Source organism: Astatotilapia calliptera, chromosome 5 (assembly GCF_900246225.1).
Source record: "Astatotilapia calliptera chromosome 5, fAstCal1.2, whole genome shotgun sequence".
NCBI classification, from domain to species: Eukaryota; Metazoa; Chordata; class Actinopteri; order Cichliformes; family Cichlidae; genus Astatotilapia; species Astatotilapia calliptera.
Window position 1 is genome coordinate 16,855,373 of NC_039306.1, and position 20,059 is coordinate 16,875,431.

Here is a 20,059-nt window from a genome sequence, read left to right on the forward strand (position 1 = left end):
TGAGCCTCATTTCTGCTGCAACATTCAGATTTCAGGGTCAGAATTTGGCGTTAACAACATGAAAGCCTGAATCCATCGTGCCTTGTATACATGGTTCAGGGGAGATTAACATGATAGATGTGCATCCAACAAATCTGCAGCAACTGTGTGATGCTCTGATGCCATCATGGACGAAAATCTTTGAGGAACTTTTCAAGCACCTTGTTGAATTTGTGCCATGAAGAATTAAGGCAGAAGGCGCACATAGAAAAAGGAATATGTATTTAGAACTGACGGCCTATTTCAAACAGGAAGGAAGTTGTTTATCACTCTTATTACTACAACAACATTTATCTTCAAGTATTTATAAAAATCAATTTTGCCTTTTGTGTGGTCGGTTGTTTTTATACTATGCCACTGGAGCAGCAAACCTGAACAAAGTGCAAGGACCGGAGCAGTAACAAATTCAAAGCTCCTTAATAGTTACCACATTCACCCCAAATTGATCATAAATTCGAAGGTTAACTTATTTAAACTGCCAAACGGTTCATTAGGTCTCGCTTAGCTTCCACTTGCTGTTGGCAGTAGAATTTTAAGCTTTTCTACAAGCTCTGAATTTTTCTCACTGAAAGGTCTAATTTAACTCCATTTTCGTTGCTGTTGACCTCTTACCTTGTGTGTTTAATTTTGTGTCAGCGAGTCAGGTCTTTAAAACGCAACATCGTCCTCCCCAAAAACCTTGAAATGTTCAAACTGAAAGTCATCAAATGTTCTGTTTGTTCAGTTACTTTCACTTTCATAACCTTCATAACGTTCATCACCTTCATCACCTTCATCACCGTGAATGTCTGAAATAACTCACTTTGTAAAAGCATTGTCCTAACTATTCTCTTTCCACAATGACAAACTGTGATACTCAAGGACAAATGACTACTGATAGACAATACCCACATCAGTGCTCTCTCCCTTTGTGTTATTGTCCTCTGCTCGTTAAAGCAGCCAAAGGTCATCCATACTCTCCGAGCTGTACGACTCACTAACAGCTGCCTTATGGTTGTGTTTTACAGACTTATGAATTGCAATTGGCAGATTCTCATGAGTCCACGATGTGCACTTTCTCACCCACTGACAGCAAGGCGCTTATATAAATAATGTAAAACCCCATAAGGGTTACCTAACATTGATTTTAGAGGACAGGATATTTTCATAGCGCTTCTGGTCCCTGAGACAAACTGAGAGGAAGATGAATATGTATTTTTTCCAAACAGCTCAGTGGAACACAGATACAGCAGCAATGCAGTTGATTGTTTAGGGACATTAAACAAGGTCTTGACATCAACTGGGTCTATCAAGAGAGAGGCTCAATAGGGTTTCATTGTCCTGGCAATGAATACATTAATGTCAGCAGCCTGAACAGAATGATAAAGGTCATGTCTAATAGCCAGTCATAGACCTTTCCGTTGAATGCTTATACTGTACTCTTAAATGCTGGTAAATAAAGAAAATCTTCTAAAGAGGGTAAGTGTAAAAATTATACAAAATGTTTATTAGCAAAAGCAAATAACCAAGTTAATCCTGGATCTCTGTGAACAGACTGAAAGTTTTGGTTCATTTAATGCTTTGCTCCTTGTGGTTAGCTCAGTTAGAAGGACTCCACAATGGACTCCAAGGCCATCAGGAACAGCTGAAGTGCTGTGTTTATGGGCTTATTGGATGTCTGTCAGAGATGCTGTTGTAGCTCCACAGGGAGTTGAAACACAGCAGAAATTCTGACATTTGGCACAGTGTAATATATTTACAGGAAGTCAGCTCATGCATATTAAAAAAAAACACACACACACAAAAAACTCTGCTTTGATCCTGCACAGGGCATGGCCAACAAACGGGCAAGCGAACAGCCTGGCCTGGAGAGGGATACACACCTAAAGAACATTTAATCTCACTAAGCCACTGGACGATGGTGCTGGCTCATCACACCCCAAAACGCCTAAACTTAAGAACTTACAAAAACATGTTTAAGCCAAGCGGTTCTCAGTGTGGGTGTGTTTAGTTTAATCAGTCACCTGACTGCGAGCCTGGCCTCTGGGAACAGGAAGTATGACATCACCACCCTGACATTCAGGAATGTGGGAATGTCAGGCTGCCTGTTAACATTGAGAGGGAGTCAGAACAGCAAGCTGAATGAACACAACATGTATAACTCACTGCAGCAGCCACACAGATGAAACACTCAGACTGGGCTTGAACTGACATTTATCGCAAAAAACAAACAAACAAACTATAAATGCAGCATATATAATACTTCAAGCCATGACAAGAATAGATTCAATGACTGCGCCATAGTACTTTTCAGGATTTGTGAAGCCACTCTGCTGCTCGTGGTTTGGCCATCTGATAAGCATTAATCTGTTACTCAGATTAATCTGTTTGGATCTTATATCATTTTCCCATTGGTAGTTGAACCATCACGCTCCAGCATCGGCTGAATTTCGAAGAAAAGAGGAGAATCTCCCATGTAGTCCCTGCACCTGATGCTGTGCTCAACGCATAAGACTTACAGGTCAAGAAAATCTTACCAACTGTAGCTGGCAATGCAAAAAACTCACTTTTAAACATGTTTTCTGAATAATAAAGTGCTTTGTTCATATTTTTTTTTCTTTTACACTCTCTGTGTACCGGGTGGATTGAAAAATATATCTATTAGGCAGCAGCTGAGGGCTAAATCAGCTGGCTGAATAATCTCTGTTATGTTCTCTAATTTGCATATTGTAACATTTCTTTTAATGAAAATGGAGTTTTTTGTTATAAATTGTTTGCATTGGAGAAAAAGGAGCAGCAGTAACAACTGCAGTTGTATTTTTCTCTAATAACTGTCAGCTTATTATTACCATTTTCTCAGTGTGTACTTCTTCTTTTACAGCATGCCCACAATGAATGACTATAATGGTTTCGCTTCCATTAAGTTGTGGGATTTGTAACACAAGTATTAGCAAAACCTTTTAGTCCTTTGTAACTTATATCTTCTCTTCATTCATTAGACCTTTTCCTACTTGGGTAGTCTCTTGTATATCTTTTAAAGTGCATTTAATAGCCACTGTGGCTGGGTATGATAAGATCTCAAAAACATACAGGCTCCCAGATGCATTCAATTCGAATGCAGAACAGAAACACCAAAAGGTGAAAGGTCTTTTTTTTTCTGTTGCTCTCTTTTTCAGCAAGCCAAATTTTCTGTGCATGCAGTGAATGTAAAATATTATTTGTTAAGTTTGGAAACTTTTGAAAGTTTCTCACCAAATTATCTGGATAGCTGACACAAGTATTTGCTGTTCTGTTAATGCATTCAAGGCAACAGGAAAACAAAAATTCCCCTTTTATTCTTGTTCCTGTCAAACTCCATAAAGATGATCATTAATGAATCCAAGATGTCGGCGATATAAAAGTAACTAACTCGAATACGTCGTAACGAGGCTTAATTAGACCCAGAACACAGTCTCACACTAGATAAAAATTTCCTGTCAGACATCATTAGTCATGGAATAACTAGATATAAAACAGCACTTTAGCCAAGTTATTACTTTAAGCAACACGAGAGATATCAATAAGTGTAACACGAAGCCAAGAGGAACTATTTTAAGAGCAGGAAGCCTCAATGAGCAGTCCCATGAAAACTTCTCTTTAACTTCTCGTTCGTCATTCATTACATCTTTTTCCCAGCTAAGTGGCAGTGCCATGGTGTCACCGCCCTCCTTCAGAGATGCTGGCATGCAGTTTCTGGGCATGAAGCACAACAGTTTCTCCTCATAGACTCGGGGAGAGTGCGGAGAAGGAGCCAGAGCTGGAGGGAGTGCAGCCCCAGAGGAGCCCAGCTGCTGCCTGGGAAACCAAACCCTGAGCAACTCTGGCCCACGCTCTCTAACCCCAACCCCTCCCTGCCATTTAATAACAACACTCAGTCGTTCTCTCTTTTCTTTCAAGCTGCTGACTTTTCTCATGCTGAGTATGGGGAAAAATAAGTCAATGGAGGAACGGTGGGATGATATTAGTCACTCCGCTGCACATTCTTAGAATACTTCCCACTGCTGATTTCAAAACACTCACACATGTTCCTGTTCTTGCTCTCTCACACACACAGAGGCACGAGATTACATGTGAGTGCGCACACATTCAGGCACTCACCCCGGTAGTGAAGGCTGTCATCGTGGTGGTTGTGCTGGTGGTGGTTCTCCAAGCCAGGGGGGCTGCTGGCACCCAGCTCTGCCAGTCTACGGCTGGTGGCGGAGAGCTCGGAGCGCAGGTTGGTCACTTCCTGGCTGGCAGACTGGATGGCCCCATCAATCCTCTGTGCCAGCTGTTTGTTGTCTTCCATCATTTTAAGGATTTTCCCCTGAGGACCAAATCCACACAGAGCAGCATGGTGTCAAGAGAAGCATTACAGGAGGTGAAGTTAAGACCCTTTCCTCCTCCGCCACCTCTTATCACCCTCTTCTTCTTCTTCTCCTACTCCACCTGTGCTTTTTCTCTCACAGTGTACTTCGCACATAAAAAAAAAAAAGCCGGCAGTACAGGGATGATGTCTACCTGTTACTGCATAAAGAATGCGTCCAAGCACTACAGAGTCAGAGAAAGCATGTGTGTGCGAGAGGAGAGAGTGAGCGCGGGAGAAAGAGGGGAAGAGAGAAACCAAAGGGAGCAGGAAGAGAAAGAAAAAAAGGCAGGGGAGAAAAAGATGCAGCCCAGCAGGCGGAGGGGAAAGTGAATGCTCCCGCAGAGGAGAATGTGCTGTGAGCAGCTGCTCTCAGAGAGGACCCTGCACACACTGAGATGACATGCAGCCTTTTAAATGGACTGTACCATGTGCAGGAGGACTAGGGGAGATGGTGGGGGTGCAGTTGGACTGAGCTGCTCTCCAGTAACTCTCTAAACACAGAGCGTGGTGTGTACCCCACACCCTGTGGAGTTTGTAAGGAGTGAGCAATTGGGTTTGTAATAGGGGGGAAAAGTACAGATTGTTTTTCTGTCCTTCTTCCTCTCTCTGTATCCCCACACTCAAAGCTTGCCAGCAGTATTGAGCCCTTTGACAAGCACTTGTCAAGCCCTCTATATCTTTTCACTTGGCCTCCTTTGCTCACACACCCGCTGTCTTTTTGTCTCTCCGACCCCCCCCATTCCTTTATATATTCTTCTCTTTGTCCTGGGAAAGCTCACCCCCACATCGGTGGAAGAGGAAGGGGGCTGGCACAAGGCACCCAAGGGGAAAACATTTCAGCATTCAGAACAAACTTAGTAGAGGACGGAGGAACAGGCCTCTAACGGGCTACACGGTAACAGAAGAGGCCTGGAGAATTACAATGGAGTTGTGGCGGGAACACAGTAAAGTTTCACATCTTTGATCAAAAGCAGTTTGGAGAATTATATTTCAGCTTATCAGCAAGCACAGGAAATAAACGCGGCGGCATCGTTTCTTATCTGTACAGCTGTAAAACTCCATCACGCATCTAAAAGGTTAGAGATGGGTTAGGCTGTGCATCTTAACTTAAAACAATCTGGGATATTGCTGAGCCGTCACAACTAAAGATCTGCATTTGACATTTTCATTTTCCAAGTAAGAAAACACATCCTGTCTGGCACGAAACAGAGGCTGATGAGCAATACATCACTGAGATGCTGTCATCCGAGGCTCAGGTGATAACGGCTCGCTGTTCATTGGTATTCACACAACGGCACAGAGTGACAAACAAAGATGGGACAGCGGGCTCGGGAGATTGACAACCAAATGAGACACACAACTTGTTAGTTGCACCGGTAGTCTGTTCACTGCATACTGTTTTACAATAAAGTCCTCAGAATGTTGGTGTTGTTTGGGTTATGTGGCCTTGACTCCTCTACTTTGACTCAACTATTTTACTCTGTAAAGCCAGTGTCCGTCCTTTGATGAAAAATATTACGCTATACTGCCTGGTCAAAATGAAAATGGAAACAGGATGCTATCTCTTTAAAAATCATTAACTATTGAAGATACTGCTTCAGGTTAATTAGGACTGATTTAATTAAGACACAAGCGATTTTGAATAACGTGTCTATACCTGTAAGCAGCTGTGCCTCTAAAATGTTAAGAATATTTTTACTACATGTCATTATCTTTGGCTGGAGCAGGAGAAAAAGCTGATTTTATTAACAAATTATTAATGGCACGCTGCATTTTTAAAGTTCTGAAGCAGTGAATCCAGCTGGGACTCTTTCTTGGTCTTAAGTAGAGCTGACACAATTAGTCAATCAGCTGATAAGGCCATTAACAGAATCTGCACAACAGTTTTGAAAACAGATTAAATATTAATGTCATCAAGTGAGAATGCTGCTTTGCTCAAATTTGAGAAAAAATTCTTTTCCAGGGCTTAAAAATTACTGTGCAAAACTCTTGAGCCACAAAATGAAGTTGTTGCCAATCAGACGCTTTCCAAACTGTGGATCAAAATCTGGCAGTACTTTTCTGTGTTCATAATTTCATCAATTCTGACAAGATCAACCCTCAACCTTCTCTCCTTGTTTCCTTCCATTAAGAAGGGCTTCTTAATACCACTTCTTAATGCCACCTTTCCATTCAGGCCATTTGTGATCAGGCTTCAACAAAGCATCACTCAGGTTTTCTCTGGATATTTTCTGCCTAACTCTTAAGGACTTTCAGATATTGTTCATCTGTAGATTTTGTATTTTTTTTTTTAGGTCTGCCACTTCTTCTGTCATCCACATGTCCAGTTTCTGCTAATATTTTTAGCGGACTATGTTAGACGTTCCAAGTTTTTTGCTAAAATGTCTTTTGAAATAAACCTGTTGGTCCATAACACTATTTTATCCCTATTAAACTGTGTTATCTTTAGTATTTTTCATAGAAGTGGAAACAAATTATGTGTTTTTGTGACAGCTGCTAGAAACAGAGCACCTAATATCACAATTAAAACTTGGTTCTTGGTAAAAAAGCAGTCAATGTCCAAACAAAAACTTTACAAGGCCAGCAGAAAGCCTGGTGAACTATTCCTCAAGACCACTTTTGACAAATTAAAAGAAAATGTGGCTCCATGGAAGCAGAATATAAAGAAATGAGGGGTTGCTAAAGACTTTTGTGAACACTGTATAATTTTAAACTGAACGTCTTTGCATCTTTAATCATGTTTGCAATTATAACACCTAACATTTGTTGATGAATATTGCAACAAATTGGATATTTGGGTGTAAACTAAATACCAAGTACATATAATGTTAACTCACACACACAAAAATTTTTTTTATAGGGAAATGGGTTGTACAGTTTCATTGAAGTTAGTTTGTAAATATGCCAACACTAACATTCGATTCACTTTATGAGGGTTGACTTACCCTTCTTTGTACTGCAGCTTTGTATGGATAGGAAAACAGTGGCCTCTAATGTTTTTTGCAAGGTCTCCCATAATAGCTACTGTTAAATGCACATCTAGTTATTCCCATAGAGAACAATTATTGCTTACAGTTAGTAGAGAAGATCTACAGCAGCACAGACATGTTAGCAGATCATTATCACTGTCTAGACAGTCACATTGCTGCCCCAGTTGACACACTGGCCCTGATTTGTAGCTGATTATCAAAGAGAAATGTAGCACGGTCTGGAATAAGGATAGGGTTATCAGAGGGCTCTTGATTTACATAGAAGGCTTTATGTTATTTCAAAATTACTGCTTTTCTAAAAGAATCTCGAAGCTCTTCCCTCATAGTCATAACCACGCTCTGCACTGAGCCATGTGAGGGAGGGCTTTCATAAACCCAGCTGTGGAATGCGCGGAAATTAATGATTTCAGGGTCAAGAGTCACAGGGTGTCCCAGATACACATCAATAACCAGACAAATAGTTTGAGGACACGCAATTGTGCCATGTCCAAAACACACAGCCTCCTCCTCCTCCTTTGTCTCCACAACTGGACTGAGAGCATCTATGATCACAGCCGAGACCTGAGGCCAGTGCAGCAGCTTGGCCGACTGCCTTTGATAACCACTTCTCCGGTCGGTGCTTGTATGGATTTGGATCACTTTTCCAAACTTATGCGAGTGTTTGTGTTGTTAGTTTTCTCACTTGTTTGATGCTATTAATGGGAAGTTTAATTAAGTGTGCTGCGGGTGTGCAGTTAAAAAGAGGTATTGATAAAGAGTCACCATGACTGTCTGCCTGGGTTAATTGAATATCGACTAATCCTCCACACACTGAAATGCTTTCCATTTTTTCCCAATAACAAAGTGATATAATGCTGTGCTCAACTTATTAATACACATCTTATCAGGGGCTTGGGGAAAATATCCACTCGGCTCGACTAAACTTACTAATATTAATCAAATACTGCAAAAAAAGATAGAAAGTCTATGAGGTATGTGAGCCTTACTTCTGAATAGGAGGAACTTGGAAAGTTGCATAAAAACTAGAAATGTTTTTTCAAAAACAAGATAGTTAAGAAATGCAGTGCAGTCAGGCTGATGTAGCCCTACTATTCCCATTGTTGTGGTTCACAGGTAAGAGGACAGCAGAGGAAGGCAAAATTATTACCAGGCAAGATTGCATTTAGAGCAAGTCTTTGAGTCCATGTGAGGCGAATATCAGGCAGAAGGCAAACGTAAAACAGACAAGAGATCATTCAAGGGAAAGACGGGGAATGGCCAACACACTTCCCTGCTGTGAGTGCAGAAACAATCTGCCAGGGAACGAAGTGAAGTACAGGGAGTGCAGAATTATTAGGCAAATGAGTATTTTGTCCACATCATCCTCTTCATGCATGTTGTCTTACTCCAAGCTGTATAGGCTCGAAAGCCTACTACCAATTAAGCATATTAGGTGATGTGCATCTCTGTAATGAGAAGGGGTGTGGTCTAATGACATCAACACAACAAGCTTCTGAAGCGTGATCATCGAACAATCAAGCATTTCATTCAAAATAGTCAACAGGGTCGCAAGAAGCGTGTGGAAAAACCAAGGCGCAAAATAACTGCCCATGAACTGAGAAAAGTCAAGCGTGCAGCTGCCAAGATGCCACTTGCCACCAGTTTGGCCATATTTCAGAGCTGCAACATCACTGGAGTGCCCAAAAGCACAAGGTGTGCAATACTCAGAGACATGGCCAAGGTAAGAAAGGCTGAAAGACGACCACCACTGAACAAGACACACAAGCTGAAACGTCAAGACTGGGCCAAGAAATATCTCAAGACTGGTTTTTCTAAGGTTTTATGGACTGATGAAATGAGAGTGAGTCTTGATGGGCCAGATGGATGGGCCCGTGGCTGGATTGATAAAGGGCAGAGAGCTCCAGTCCGACTCAGACGCCAGCAAGGTGGAGGTGGAGTACTGGTTTGGGCTGGTATCATCAAAGATGAGCTTGTGGGGCCTTTTCGGGTTAAGGATGGAGTCAAGCTCAACTCCCAGTCCTACTGCCAGTTTCTGGAAGACACCTTCTTCAAGCAGTGGTACAGGAAGAAGTCTGCATCCTTCAAGAAAAACATGATTTTCATGCAGGACAATGCTCCATCACACGCGTCCAAGTACTCCACAGCGTGGCTGGCAAGAAAGGGTATAAAAGAAGAAAAACTAATGACATGGCCTCCTTGTTCACCTGATCTGAACCCCATTGAGAACCTGTGGTCCATCATCAAATGTGAGATTTACAAGGAGGGAAAACAGTACACCTCTCTGAACAGTGTCTGGGAGGCTGTGGTTGCTGCTGCACGCAATGTTGATGGTGAACAGATCAAAACACTGACAGAATCCATGGATGGCAGGCTTTTGAGTGTCCTTGCAAAGAAAGGTGGCTATATTGGTCGCTGATTTGTTTTTGTTTTGTTTTTGAATGTCAGAAATGTATATTTGTGAATGTGGAGATGTTATATTGGTTTCACTGGTAAAAATAAATAATTGAAATGGGTGTATATTTGTTTTTTGTTAAGTTGCCTAATAATTATGCACAGTAATAGTCACCTGCACACACAGATATCCCCCTAAAATAGCTAAAACTAAAAACAAACTAAAAACTACTTCCAAAAACATTCAGCTTTGATATTAATGAGCTTTTTTGGGTTCATTGAGAACATGGTTGGTGTTCAATAATAAAATTATTCCTCAAAAATACAACTTGCCTAATAATTCTGCACTCCCTGTATACAGTGGGGCAAAAAAGTATTTAGTCAGCCACCGATTGTGCAAGTTCCCCCACTTAAAATGATGACAGAGGTCAGTAATTTGCACCAGAGGTACACTTCAACTGTGAGAGACCGAATGTGAAAAAAAATCCATGAATTCACATGGTAGGATTTGTAAAGAATTTATTCGTAAATCAGGGTGGAAAATAAGTATTTGGTCACCTCAAACAAGGAAGATCTCTGGCTCTCACAGACCTGTAACGTCTTCTGTAAGAAGCTTTTCTGTCCCCCACTCGTTACCTGTATGAATGGCACCTGTTTGAACTCATCATCTGTATAAAAGACACCTGTCCACAGCCTCAAACAGTCAGACTCCAAACTCCGCCATGGCCAAGACCAAAGAGCTTTCGAAGGACACCAGGAAAAGTATTGTAGACCTGCACCAGACTGGGAAGAGTGAATCTACAATAGGCAAGCAGCTTGGTGTGAAAAAATCAACTGTGGGAGCAATCATCAGAAAATGGAAGACATACAAGACCACTGATAATCTCCCACGATCTGGGGCTCCACGCAAGATCTCATCCCGTGGGGTCAAAATGATCATGAGAACGGTGAGCAAAGATCCCAGAACCACACGGGGGGACCTGGTGAATGACCTGCAGAGAGCTGGGACCAAAGTAACAAAGGTCACCATCAGTAACACACTACAACGGCAGGGAATCAAATCCCGCAGTGCCAGACGTGTTCCGCTGCTGAAGCCAGTGCATGTCCAGGCCCGTCTGAAGTTTGCCAGAGAGCACATGGATGATACAGCAGAGGATTGGGAGAATGTCATGTGGTCAGATGAAACCAAAGTAGAACTTTTTGGTATAAACTCAACTCGTCGTGTTTGGAGGAAGAAGAATACTGAGTTGCATCCCAAGAACACCATACCTACTGTGAAGCATGGGGGTGGAAACATCATGCTATGGGGCTGTTTTTCTGCCAAGGGGACAGGACGACTGATCCGTGTTAAGGACAGAATGAATGGGGCCATGTATCGTGAGATTTTGAGCCAAAACCTCCTTCCATCAGTGAGAACTTTGAAGATGAAACGAGGCTGGGTCTTCCAACATGACAATGATCCAAAACACACCGCCCGGGCAACAAAGGAGTGGCTCCATAAGAAGCATTTGAAAGTCCTGGAGTGGCCTAGCCAGTCTCCAGACCTCAACCCCATAGAAAATCTGTGGCGGGAGTTGAAAGTCCGTGTTGCTCGGCGACAGCCCCAAAACATCACTGCTCTCGAGAAGATCTGTATGGAGGAATGGGTCAAAATACCAGCTACTGTGTGTGCAAACCTGGTAAAGACCTATAGTAAACGTTTGACCTCTGTTATTGCTAACAAAGGTTATGTTGCAAAGTATTGAGTTGTATTTTTGTTATTGACCAAATACTTATTTTCCACCCTGATTTACGAATAAATTCTTTACAAATCCTACCATGTGGATTCATGGATTTTTTTTTTCACATTCTGTCTCTCACAGTTGAAGTGTACCTCTGGTGCAAATTACTGACCTCTGTCATCATTTTAGGTGGGGGAACTTGCACAATCGGTGGCTGACTAAATACTTTTTTGCCCCACTGTATGTACACAGTGATGACTTATTCTCACAAAGGCAGGAAATGAAGAAAAAAAGGAAAAGTCCAAAAAATGACCTCCTGCTTTCTTTTTCTTATCACTTTACCTTAACCTTGATGGAAAAGGGCATAAGGATAAGTTAAGGTGTGAGGGAAAATATATATCAGGATTTAGGAAAAGTGAAATACGATGCGCTAATAATCGGACTGCACTTACACCAGGCTCTTTAATAATGTGATGATGGATTCTAGTGATGTGGGCCATGATGAAACTACTATGTGACCCGGACTGCAGAAAGTTCATCTTGTATGCTTTGCTCAGAGTGCTCCTATCAGCTTATTTAATGAAAGACATATAGATAGAAGACGTGTTTTTCATGACAGTAGTGTAGTGTGCCACTATGAATTTTGGTATGGCATCTTACTTCCTTTTCTTAAAGGTTGGTCCAGTATCCAGTGTGAAAGGAAGTATTTAAGGAAACACTGAAGCACATTTCCTTACTAGTTAGGGACTTTCCTAAGAAGATTTGATTACACGACCATTTTACTGGTAAGTAAGTTCAAAATAAAACAGGACATCAAAGTACACAACTATAAGTCTGCTTATTTGCCTAATTCAAATTTTTAAAAATTTATTTGGAAACCTATTCCATGACGTTCCCTACACACTCTTCTTGAGCTAATCTAAAGGCCACATGAAAGCTTGGAGGTTTGTAGCAACTAACTCTGCATAAAGTTGGTGACCTCTGCACACTTTGCACATCTGCTGACCCTGCTCTGTAATTTTATGTGGCCTACCACTTTGTGGCTGAGTTGCTGTCGTTCGCAATCGCTTCCACTTTCTTACAATACCAATAACAGTTGACTGTGGAATATTTAGCGAGGGAAATTTCCTGACTTGTTCCACAGGTGTCATCCTATCACGGTACCATACCAGAATTCACTGAGCGCGATATATTCGTTCACAAATGCTCTTAGAAGCAATCTTATAGCAATATATATATATGTATATGTATGTATGTATGTATGTATGTATGTATATATATATATATATATATATATATATATATATATATATATATATATATATATATTAAACCTAACAACACCGGTGTTGTTGGGTTTACAGCAGTGACTACAAAAAGCAAACCTTGAGAAATATTTTCAGTTGCTTGCCAGTCTCCTTTTCACATCTCCTTTCTTTTGTCTCCATTAAATCTTGACAGGTATGTCTGGTTTTTTCTCTGGTTACTAAATGTTAAACCATCTTCATCATTTCTGTCTGTCTGCCATGGGTCCAGATGGAAAACAATGGGTTTTTAGGGCTTGTTTGGATGAAACTGTTCCTGCTGTGCCAGAATGATGATGATAAGAGAAGTAAGAGTGAATCACAATAGTAAAGTTGCTGGAGGCTAAAAGCAAAATGTTGTAAAACGGGAAGCTGAAAAGTACAGGAGAACTGAGACAGGCTCCATGTATAGTGATAACTCTTCATGGGTTTATAACATTGCATTGCATTAGGCATTTGATACCATGTTAATAAAGAAAATATTGATCTGTGCTGACAATTAGGTAATTGCAGGAAATGTTGAAGGCCTGTGGGAAATGCATTGCATTTTTATGGTATTATTAATCAAATTTAGTTGTAGAATTAATTTAATTCACAGGATTAGCCAAAAACACACATCCCCATCTGGCTATTGAAATAAATCTATTACAACAAAAGATTTTCCATATCCATATTGCCCATGACTAAAGCTCATCTCCAGTATTATATCTCACAGATGTAACACTCTTAAAAAGCAGTCATTGTTTATGATCTGAAATCTTAAATATTTTTAGGTTCTTGTCACGGTCAAGTAATAATAGGCATGTTTTCTTAACCGTCACTGAGAGAGAAAAAAACATCTTCCCAAGGAGTAAAGCTTGTATATGGCTGAAAGTATATCCCAGCCTTCATGTAGCGCTGCACCGAATCTAAGCTGTCACAGACAGCAGGCCTGAATTTGTAAATTGTAATATGTCACAATATTCAGTCTGCTGTGGTCTGTATCAAAACAGCAAGTTACAGGTTATTTTATTCTGACATTAAAGGCTGTCTGAGCCCACAGCACACCGTCTGCCAACATCAAAGCATAAAGGACTTTTCATTCTTTTCTTGTAGGCAGGTTAATTTGCACTGCATTTAGATGTTACCTTTGTCTGTGTGGCATCGGATTAGTGTGTGTGTGTGAGGGTGTGCCTAGTTACAAATAAAACTAGCATTTTGTGTGCCATTACCACTTTCTTTCTTTTTGCCAACATTTGCGACAAACAAGATACTTCAGACAAATCTGGCCTTTGGCAGTCAGTTAAAAAACAGCCAGTTTTTCACAAAAACAAGGCTTCTGCCTTTAAACTATCCTAAGATCATGTGTGCTTGATTCATTGTTGCAGAAATGTGTACTTTGTTACTAAAAAGCACATGCACACTGTTTAAAGTGATGCAATACAAAAACGATTGCATCACATGTGTGACAGGACAGATAAAGCTATAGAAAGCTTGCATGAAGAATGCTGCTTTGAATGCTCCACACACTGCAGAATTACCAGATGGAAATGTCACAGCTGGAGGAAAAAAACAGGGTATTTATGTCTGTGGAAGTGACGAAGAGAGAAAGCCTTTTGCCCCAAGTAGTGACAATCGAGGACAGAGCGGCATTGATGGAATAAACTATGAATGGTGGGGAACGGAAACTCAACTTCTTTCTTTTTGTATTGAGCTTTTTCTCTAATGCTTCTTTCATGTCACTTTTGGTGTATAACAGCCTTGCTCAAAAAACCTTTATATAAGTTTACTCATTAGTTAGAAGCTTTACTGCTTATGAAAGGAAGTATCATTAATGGATAACATGACGGTGTTCAATGTAAAAGGATTCAACTGACCTGTCTTTGTCCAACGACTCCAGATAAATTTGGGAGAATCAGGTCCCTGCACTGTCTGAAGCTGCTCTTTTTCACATGTAGCACACAGATGTGTTTTTGGCTTCTAGAAGTACTTTGTTTGGTGTAGGTGAGGCTGCTGTCTGAGTAGTGTACATGGGAGGCCAGACATACACTCATTGGTCACTTGATTTGTTAAATCTGTTCCTCTGACTATTATATTTAGTCAGCCAGTCACATGGGAGCAATTCAATGCATAATCAAGACAATCTGCTGAAATTCAAATCATCATAAGAATGTGTAAGAAAAATAAGATGAGTGACTTTAACTTATTGTGAGGGTATTGGTATATTCAGTAAACAGCAGGCAAATGCCTTCTTAATACAAGAGGTCAAAGGAGAATTGCAAGAAATCTTTGAGCTTATAGGAAAGCAACAGTAAGGTATATAACGACTCATTATAACCAAGGTAAGGAGAAGAGCATCTTTGAATGCACAACAGATCAAACTTTGAGGCAAATGGGCTGCAACAGTAGAAGACCACACTGGGTGCAGCAAACTGAGGCTACAATTTGCTCATGCACACCAAAATTGGACAATAAAAGGCTAAAAAACATGGTCTGGTCTGATTAGTCATCATTTCTGATGGTAGGGTCAGAATTTTGCATAAACAACATGAAAACATGGATCCATCCTACCATGCACCAGCGGTTCAGGCTGTTGGTGGTGTAATGGTGTGGGGGATATTTTCTTGGCATAGCATGAGCCCTGCTTGAGCGCTGATTAAACACCACAGCCTACCTGAGTATTATTATAATCACTATCTGTTTATGACCACAGTGTACCCATCTTCTCATGGCTGCTTCCAGCAGGATAACACACCATGCTACAAAGCTGAAATTATTTCAGACTGTTTTCTTGAACATGACAATGAGTTCACTGCACTCAAATGGCCTCCACGGTGACCATATCTCAATATAGTAGCTGTGGGATGTGGTAGAATTGGAGATTTGCATTATGGATATGCACAAAAACGTTCTAAAGATAAAAGATGTCTGACTTGTTGATAGCAAGGTGAATCTTTTCTCTTCCATTATAGCCATCTGATACGTTTTAAACTCATTCGGTGTTAAATGTTTGATGAAGCAATAATTTAAGTTATAGCAGAAACTTCACCGTTTTTCATTTAAAACCAGTGTTAGACTTATCTTCAACAGTAACAGAAGTCAGAGGAACTGACTGAATTTATATCTAATGCAACACATGAAATAAAATGCTTGATCAGAAGTAGCACTCGTCATCTCTTCAGCTCCAGCTCTGCAACTGTCTGCACATGCAGATAATCACTGAATGAACATTCAGGCAACGGTGGAAAAGCCGCAGCTCCACTCCACCTCTGCAGCCTCAACTTTGGCAGAAGGGTAAACTCTCATCACTGATGCTTTTCTAGGCTGAGATAAATCCTGAAGAGAAACACCTATTATCTGTTGTCAAACTCAACACACTTTCCGCCCAAAGTCGACACTGCTCAAACACCTTGCAGCCATGTCCTTCTCCCATCACTGATAGCGTTGTAATAATTGTTTACCACAGTAAACACAGTTAACAGTTTGACAGCCTCTACACTTGGAGATAACAGTTGACAGGGTTACGGATGAAACACACTGCCAGAGGCCTTGATAAGTATCAAGATAAAGGCTTGTCTACAGGGCTCTGAGGGAATCAAAGGGAGAGAGGAAGCATGGGTGAGAGACGGCGGTTTTGTTATGATGAACCTGCAGGATGGGAAATAAATCTGAGGAAATGTGGTTTTTTTCCCATACTTATTCTCTGCTGAACACCATTTTGATTTTTCTCTCATTTCCCCTCATTCTCACTTCTGCTCCCTGCTGCCTGCTTCCTGCAATTGCTTCTCCTCATTGTGCTCACTGTGGTACTCATAATCAATAGCCTTTTTCTTCCTTAGCTCTACCACATTTGTACTTCTCTCTTCACAATGAAACGTTCAGACATGCAGAGCTGAATATCTAATAACATGGATATCATGGTGAGATCAGTGTTGAAACCGAAGGTGCCTGTTTTTGTGAAAAGCATTACACACTTGGCTACTTTGCTTCACTCTAAATGAGATCCTCACCCCTGCTGCCACTCTTCTGTGCTCTCTTCTGCAGGAGACACAATTAAAAGGTGATGCTGAGAGAACGAGATGTGCTCCTGTTGCTTTCAGGTGAGAAAATAGTTGAAGGTGGCGTGATTAGCAACATAGTAACAGCAATTTGAGTAAATCCAAATAATATGAGATTATTGGAGTATCAAGTGGTAGCTTAATCACACCGTTTCAGGCCATAAAAAGCAAAAACAGGTTTCAGCAGAGCAAATTATTCGTCTGTGAGTAATACTACAGGAGGACATCTGTCAAGGTAAAACATTTTCTACTACATACAAGGAAAATCTTTCATTGCCAAACTTTTCTCCATCAATCTCTGTTTCCTTCTTCTTTTAGGGCAGTATAGTGATTTTCAGAGAGCAACTACAGGGGTAATCACCCTGACAGAGCTCTCCTGGTTGATTTATGATTTACGTTTAGCTGGTTATAGGCTGCTGAGAGCAGGTTGAAGTGCACTTCGAGAAGGTATCTGGGCAAGACTTGGATAGGGAAATGGTTGGCAGGTCAGCTGTGTGTCTTTTTCTGGTAAAGCACCCATCTTCAATCGGTGAAATAAAAGAAGACAAGGTGAAAGACTAAAGAGCTTTTCACACAGGAGGTCATTATCAGTAATATGGCGACCAGAGGCCATTGATTGTTGGTGGATTCACACCCAAACCTTTCTCAACTTCATGATCCGATATTGAAGCAACCAATGAAAGCGCATATATTGGCATAAGCTACACAGACAATGTACTGGGGCACAATTCTAAGTCTTTTTAATTCAGTCTTTTGTTTAAAATCAAGCACCTAGCCATGCAGTCTGATGAACTTTTGATAAAGTATGTGTCTTGGAGCTCACTGAATTGTAGTGTGGTACTATAATAGGACGCCCCTGTTGCAACAAGTCCTTTTGTGTAATTTCTTCCCTCCTATGTATTCCACAATCAAGTAGTATTGATGTTTTTTCAAAAGTTGCCCTCCATTTTTGATGTGATACGAGTGGTTGCTAGTGGTTGCTAGAGAAATTTGTGTACGGTATTCTCTAACTGGTTGGCAGTGGGTCCTGGAGGTTTCTGGCTCCCTATTGGGGTTGCAGCAAAACTGCTGCACCTATGAGCCCAGCAGTAGTAAAACTTCAAAAAGTGTGAACTAAACCGGATATGGAGTAGGCAACCATTGAAGCACCTAATTGAAGAACCTAAAACCTGTGCTGGAACTTCATGTTATGGGTTTCCATGGCCAAGCAGCTCCTTTAGGGGGTCTAGTACTTTTGTCCATATAGTGTATGACTGAATGTTATTGTTTCTCTGCTGGTATTTTTGCTTTGTGGATGTCTGCTAAAGTACTTATACATGAGTAAATATGAAGCTACATTCTGTTAGCTTAGCATAGTACAAAGACTGACAGCAATGCTAAATAGCTAGCATTTAAAGTTAGCATCTCTAAAGCGCTCTAGAAATACATTATTTTCCTAATAATTGTTAAAATAATTGTTAAAAAAAAGGATTTTGCATTCAGATATGTGCCTGCAGTATATTCCAGGAGGTTTGTGGCTTAGTGAGCTAGAGGATAAGCTAAGTTAATATGCTAGTCAATATGCTGCTGAGATTAGTGTCACAGTAAACATGCATACATGAGGGTGGTATTGATTTTCCTACTGAAATGTTATTTGTTCTCTAACCCTGGGTAGTGAACAACATTCAGTAGCAGAGGCTATAGCAGTCTGCAGTAAAAACTCTCAATGTAGCTGAGACCAGACAGGAATTTTCTACACTAAAGACTACCACAGCCAGATTTACTGTAGCACTGCAGGAAAATACCTGACTGACAGGTTAAGGAGGGGAAAAAAAGTGCAGTCCAGAGGACAGATTAATCCATATCTGAGAAAAGTTTTGGTACAGTGCATGTTGTTTGTGCAAGTAAAGGCACATCTGCAAAGCGTATTGATTAAGAGACTCATCTCACTCTCATTTGTTCCAACTCTAGTGGACAGTTTCAGTGCACAGCGACACTAGAGACAATTATCACTCCATCACTGCTTTATCGCTGTCACCACACAGCTACTTTGTATGCATGTCAATATTGCAGTTTTTTTCCCCATTTCTCCATATCTCAGCAGTCCACCTCTTATGCAAATAAATGCATAATGCTAGCAGTAAAACTGTTCCAAACTTGTAATTGTCTCAGTAAGGTCTCGAAGAGGAAATATAATTTTTGCATAATAGAGTCAAATTCCTGTTCTATTGTTATAGTAATAACTCTGTAGTATAAAGAGGATTCAAAATTGTTCCCAGGAAGTAAAAATCCTTCTGTACTTGAAAAAACAGTCTTTATTTGCTAAAGCTTATGCTACAAGATAGGAAAGTCATTCAAACATGTTGAAAAATGAGCAACAAGGAAAGCGAAGCGAAAGATAAATAAGCCAGTGAAATGGAAGGGCACAGAGACAGTGTGAGAAGGATGAGGTCGGAGCCACAACATGTGAAGTTGCAAACTCATTTATTATATTTCAACATTTATCTCTGTGAGAGAGAGAGCCGAGTTATCAGAAGGCCTAAATTGAAAGACATTCAAGCGTGCAGTATAGTCAGCAGGAGGAACGCTGATGACCGGACCTGCAAAAGCTCTCACTGTTCCACAGTAGCATGCTGCTCTGCATGGAAAGCCGTCTGCACGCACGCACACACCCAGACACGCACACACCTGTACTCATACATATGCACCCACAGATAGACTTTCTCAAACATTAAAATGCAAAAGCAATTAAACACAAGCCACAACTGTGCCTAAGAAGTGCCAACCTGACAGCAGGACTTTGATTATTTTAATTAGAGCAATATGGCTGACTCATCCATGAATATAACTAAAGAAAAAGGTGGCTCATTCGCCTGCTTTAACTGCGTTTAAAGAGTGTGACTATGCTTTATGCTTGGCTATGAAAGGACGAAGCACTTATGCAAATGTGTTTAGAGAGACAAACTGTGCTGGTGAGCTACTTTTGTATTATGTCTTTTATTTAATAGCTCTAACTTACTCTAATTGTAAATGTATGTGATTTAAATGTGTTTAATAAGCTGACTCCTGCAGGAGCTGGGAATTGCATTAATCTGCATGCTAAATGAGTTTGTTTGAATCCAAAACTTGTCTGGCTCAGGGAGTTTTGCTCTTGTAAGGGATTAGAACAGGGCATTAATACTAAGATCCATGAAAAGCAAAACAATGTAATATTCCTTTCTGCTTCTAAAAA

The 20,059-nt window shown here is 40.7% G+C and overlaps 1 protein-coding gene across 3 annotated transcripts in view; it reads right to left on the reverse strand.

Moving 5' to 3' along the window:
• Positions 1 to 20,059, reverse strand: part of LOC113022329 (kazrin-like) — a 126,639-nt gene that overhangs the window by 58,329 nt on the left and 48,251 nt on the right. For all 3 annotated transcript variants that reach the window (XM_026167608.1, XM_026167610.1, XM_026167609.1), the window contains exon 4: positions 4,156 to 4,363. In XM_026167608.1, the coding sequence (XP_026023393.1) occupies positions 4,156 to 4,363 (208 nt within the window). The remainder of the gene's footprint in view (positions 1 to 4,155; positions 4,364 to 20,059) is intronic.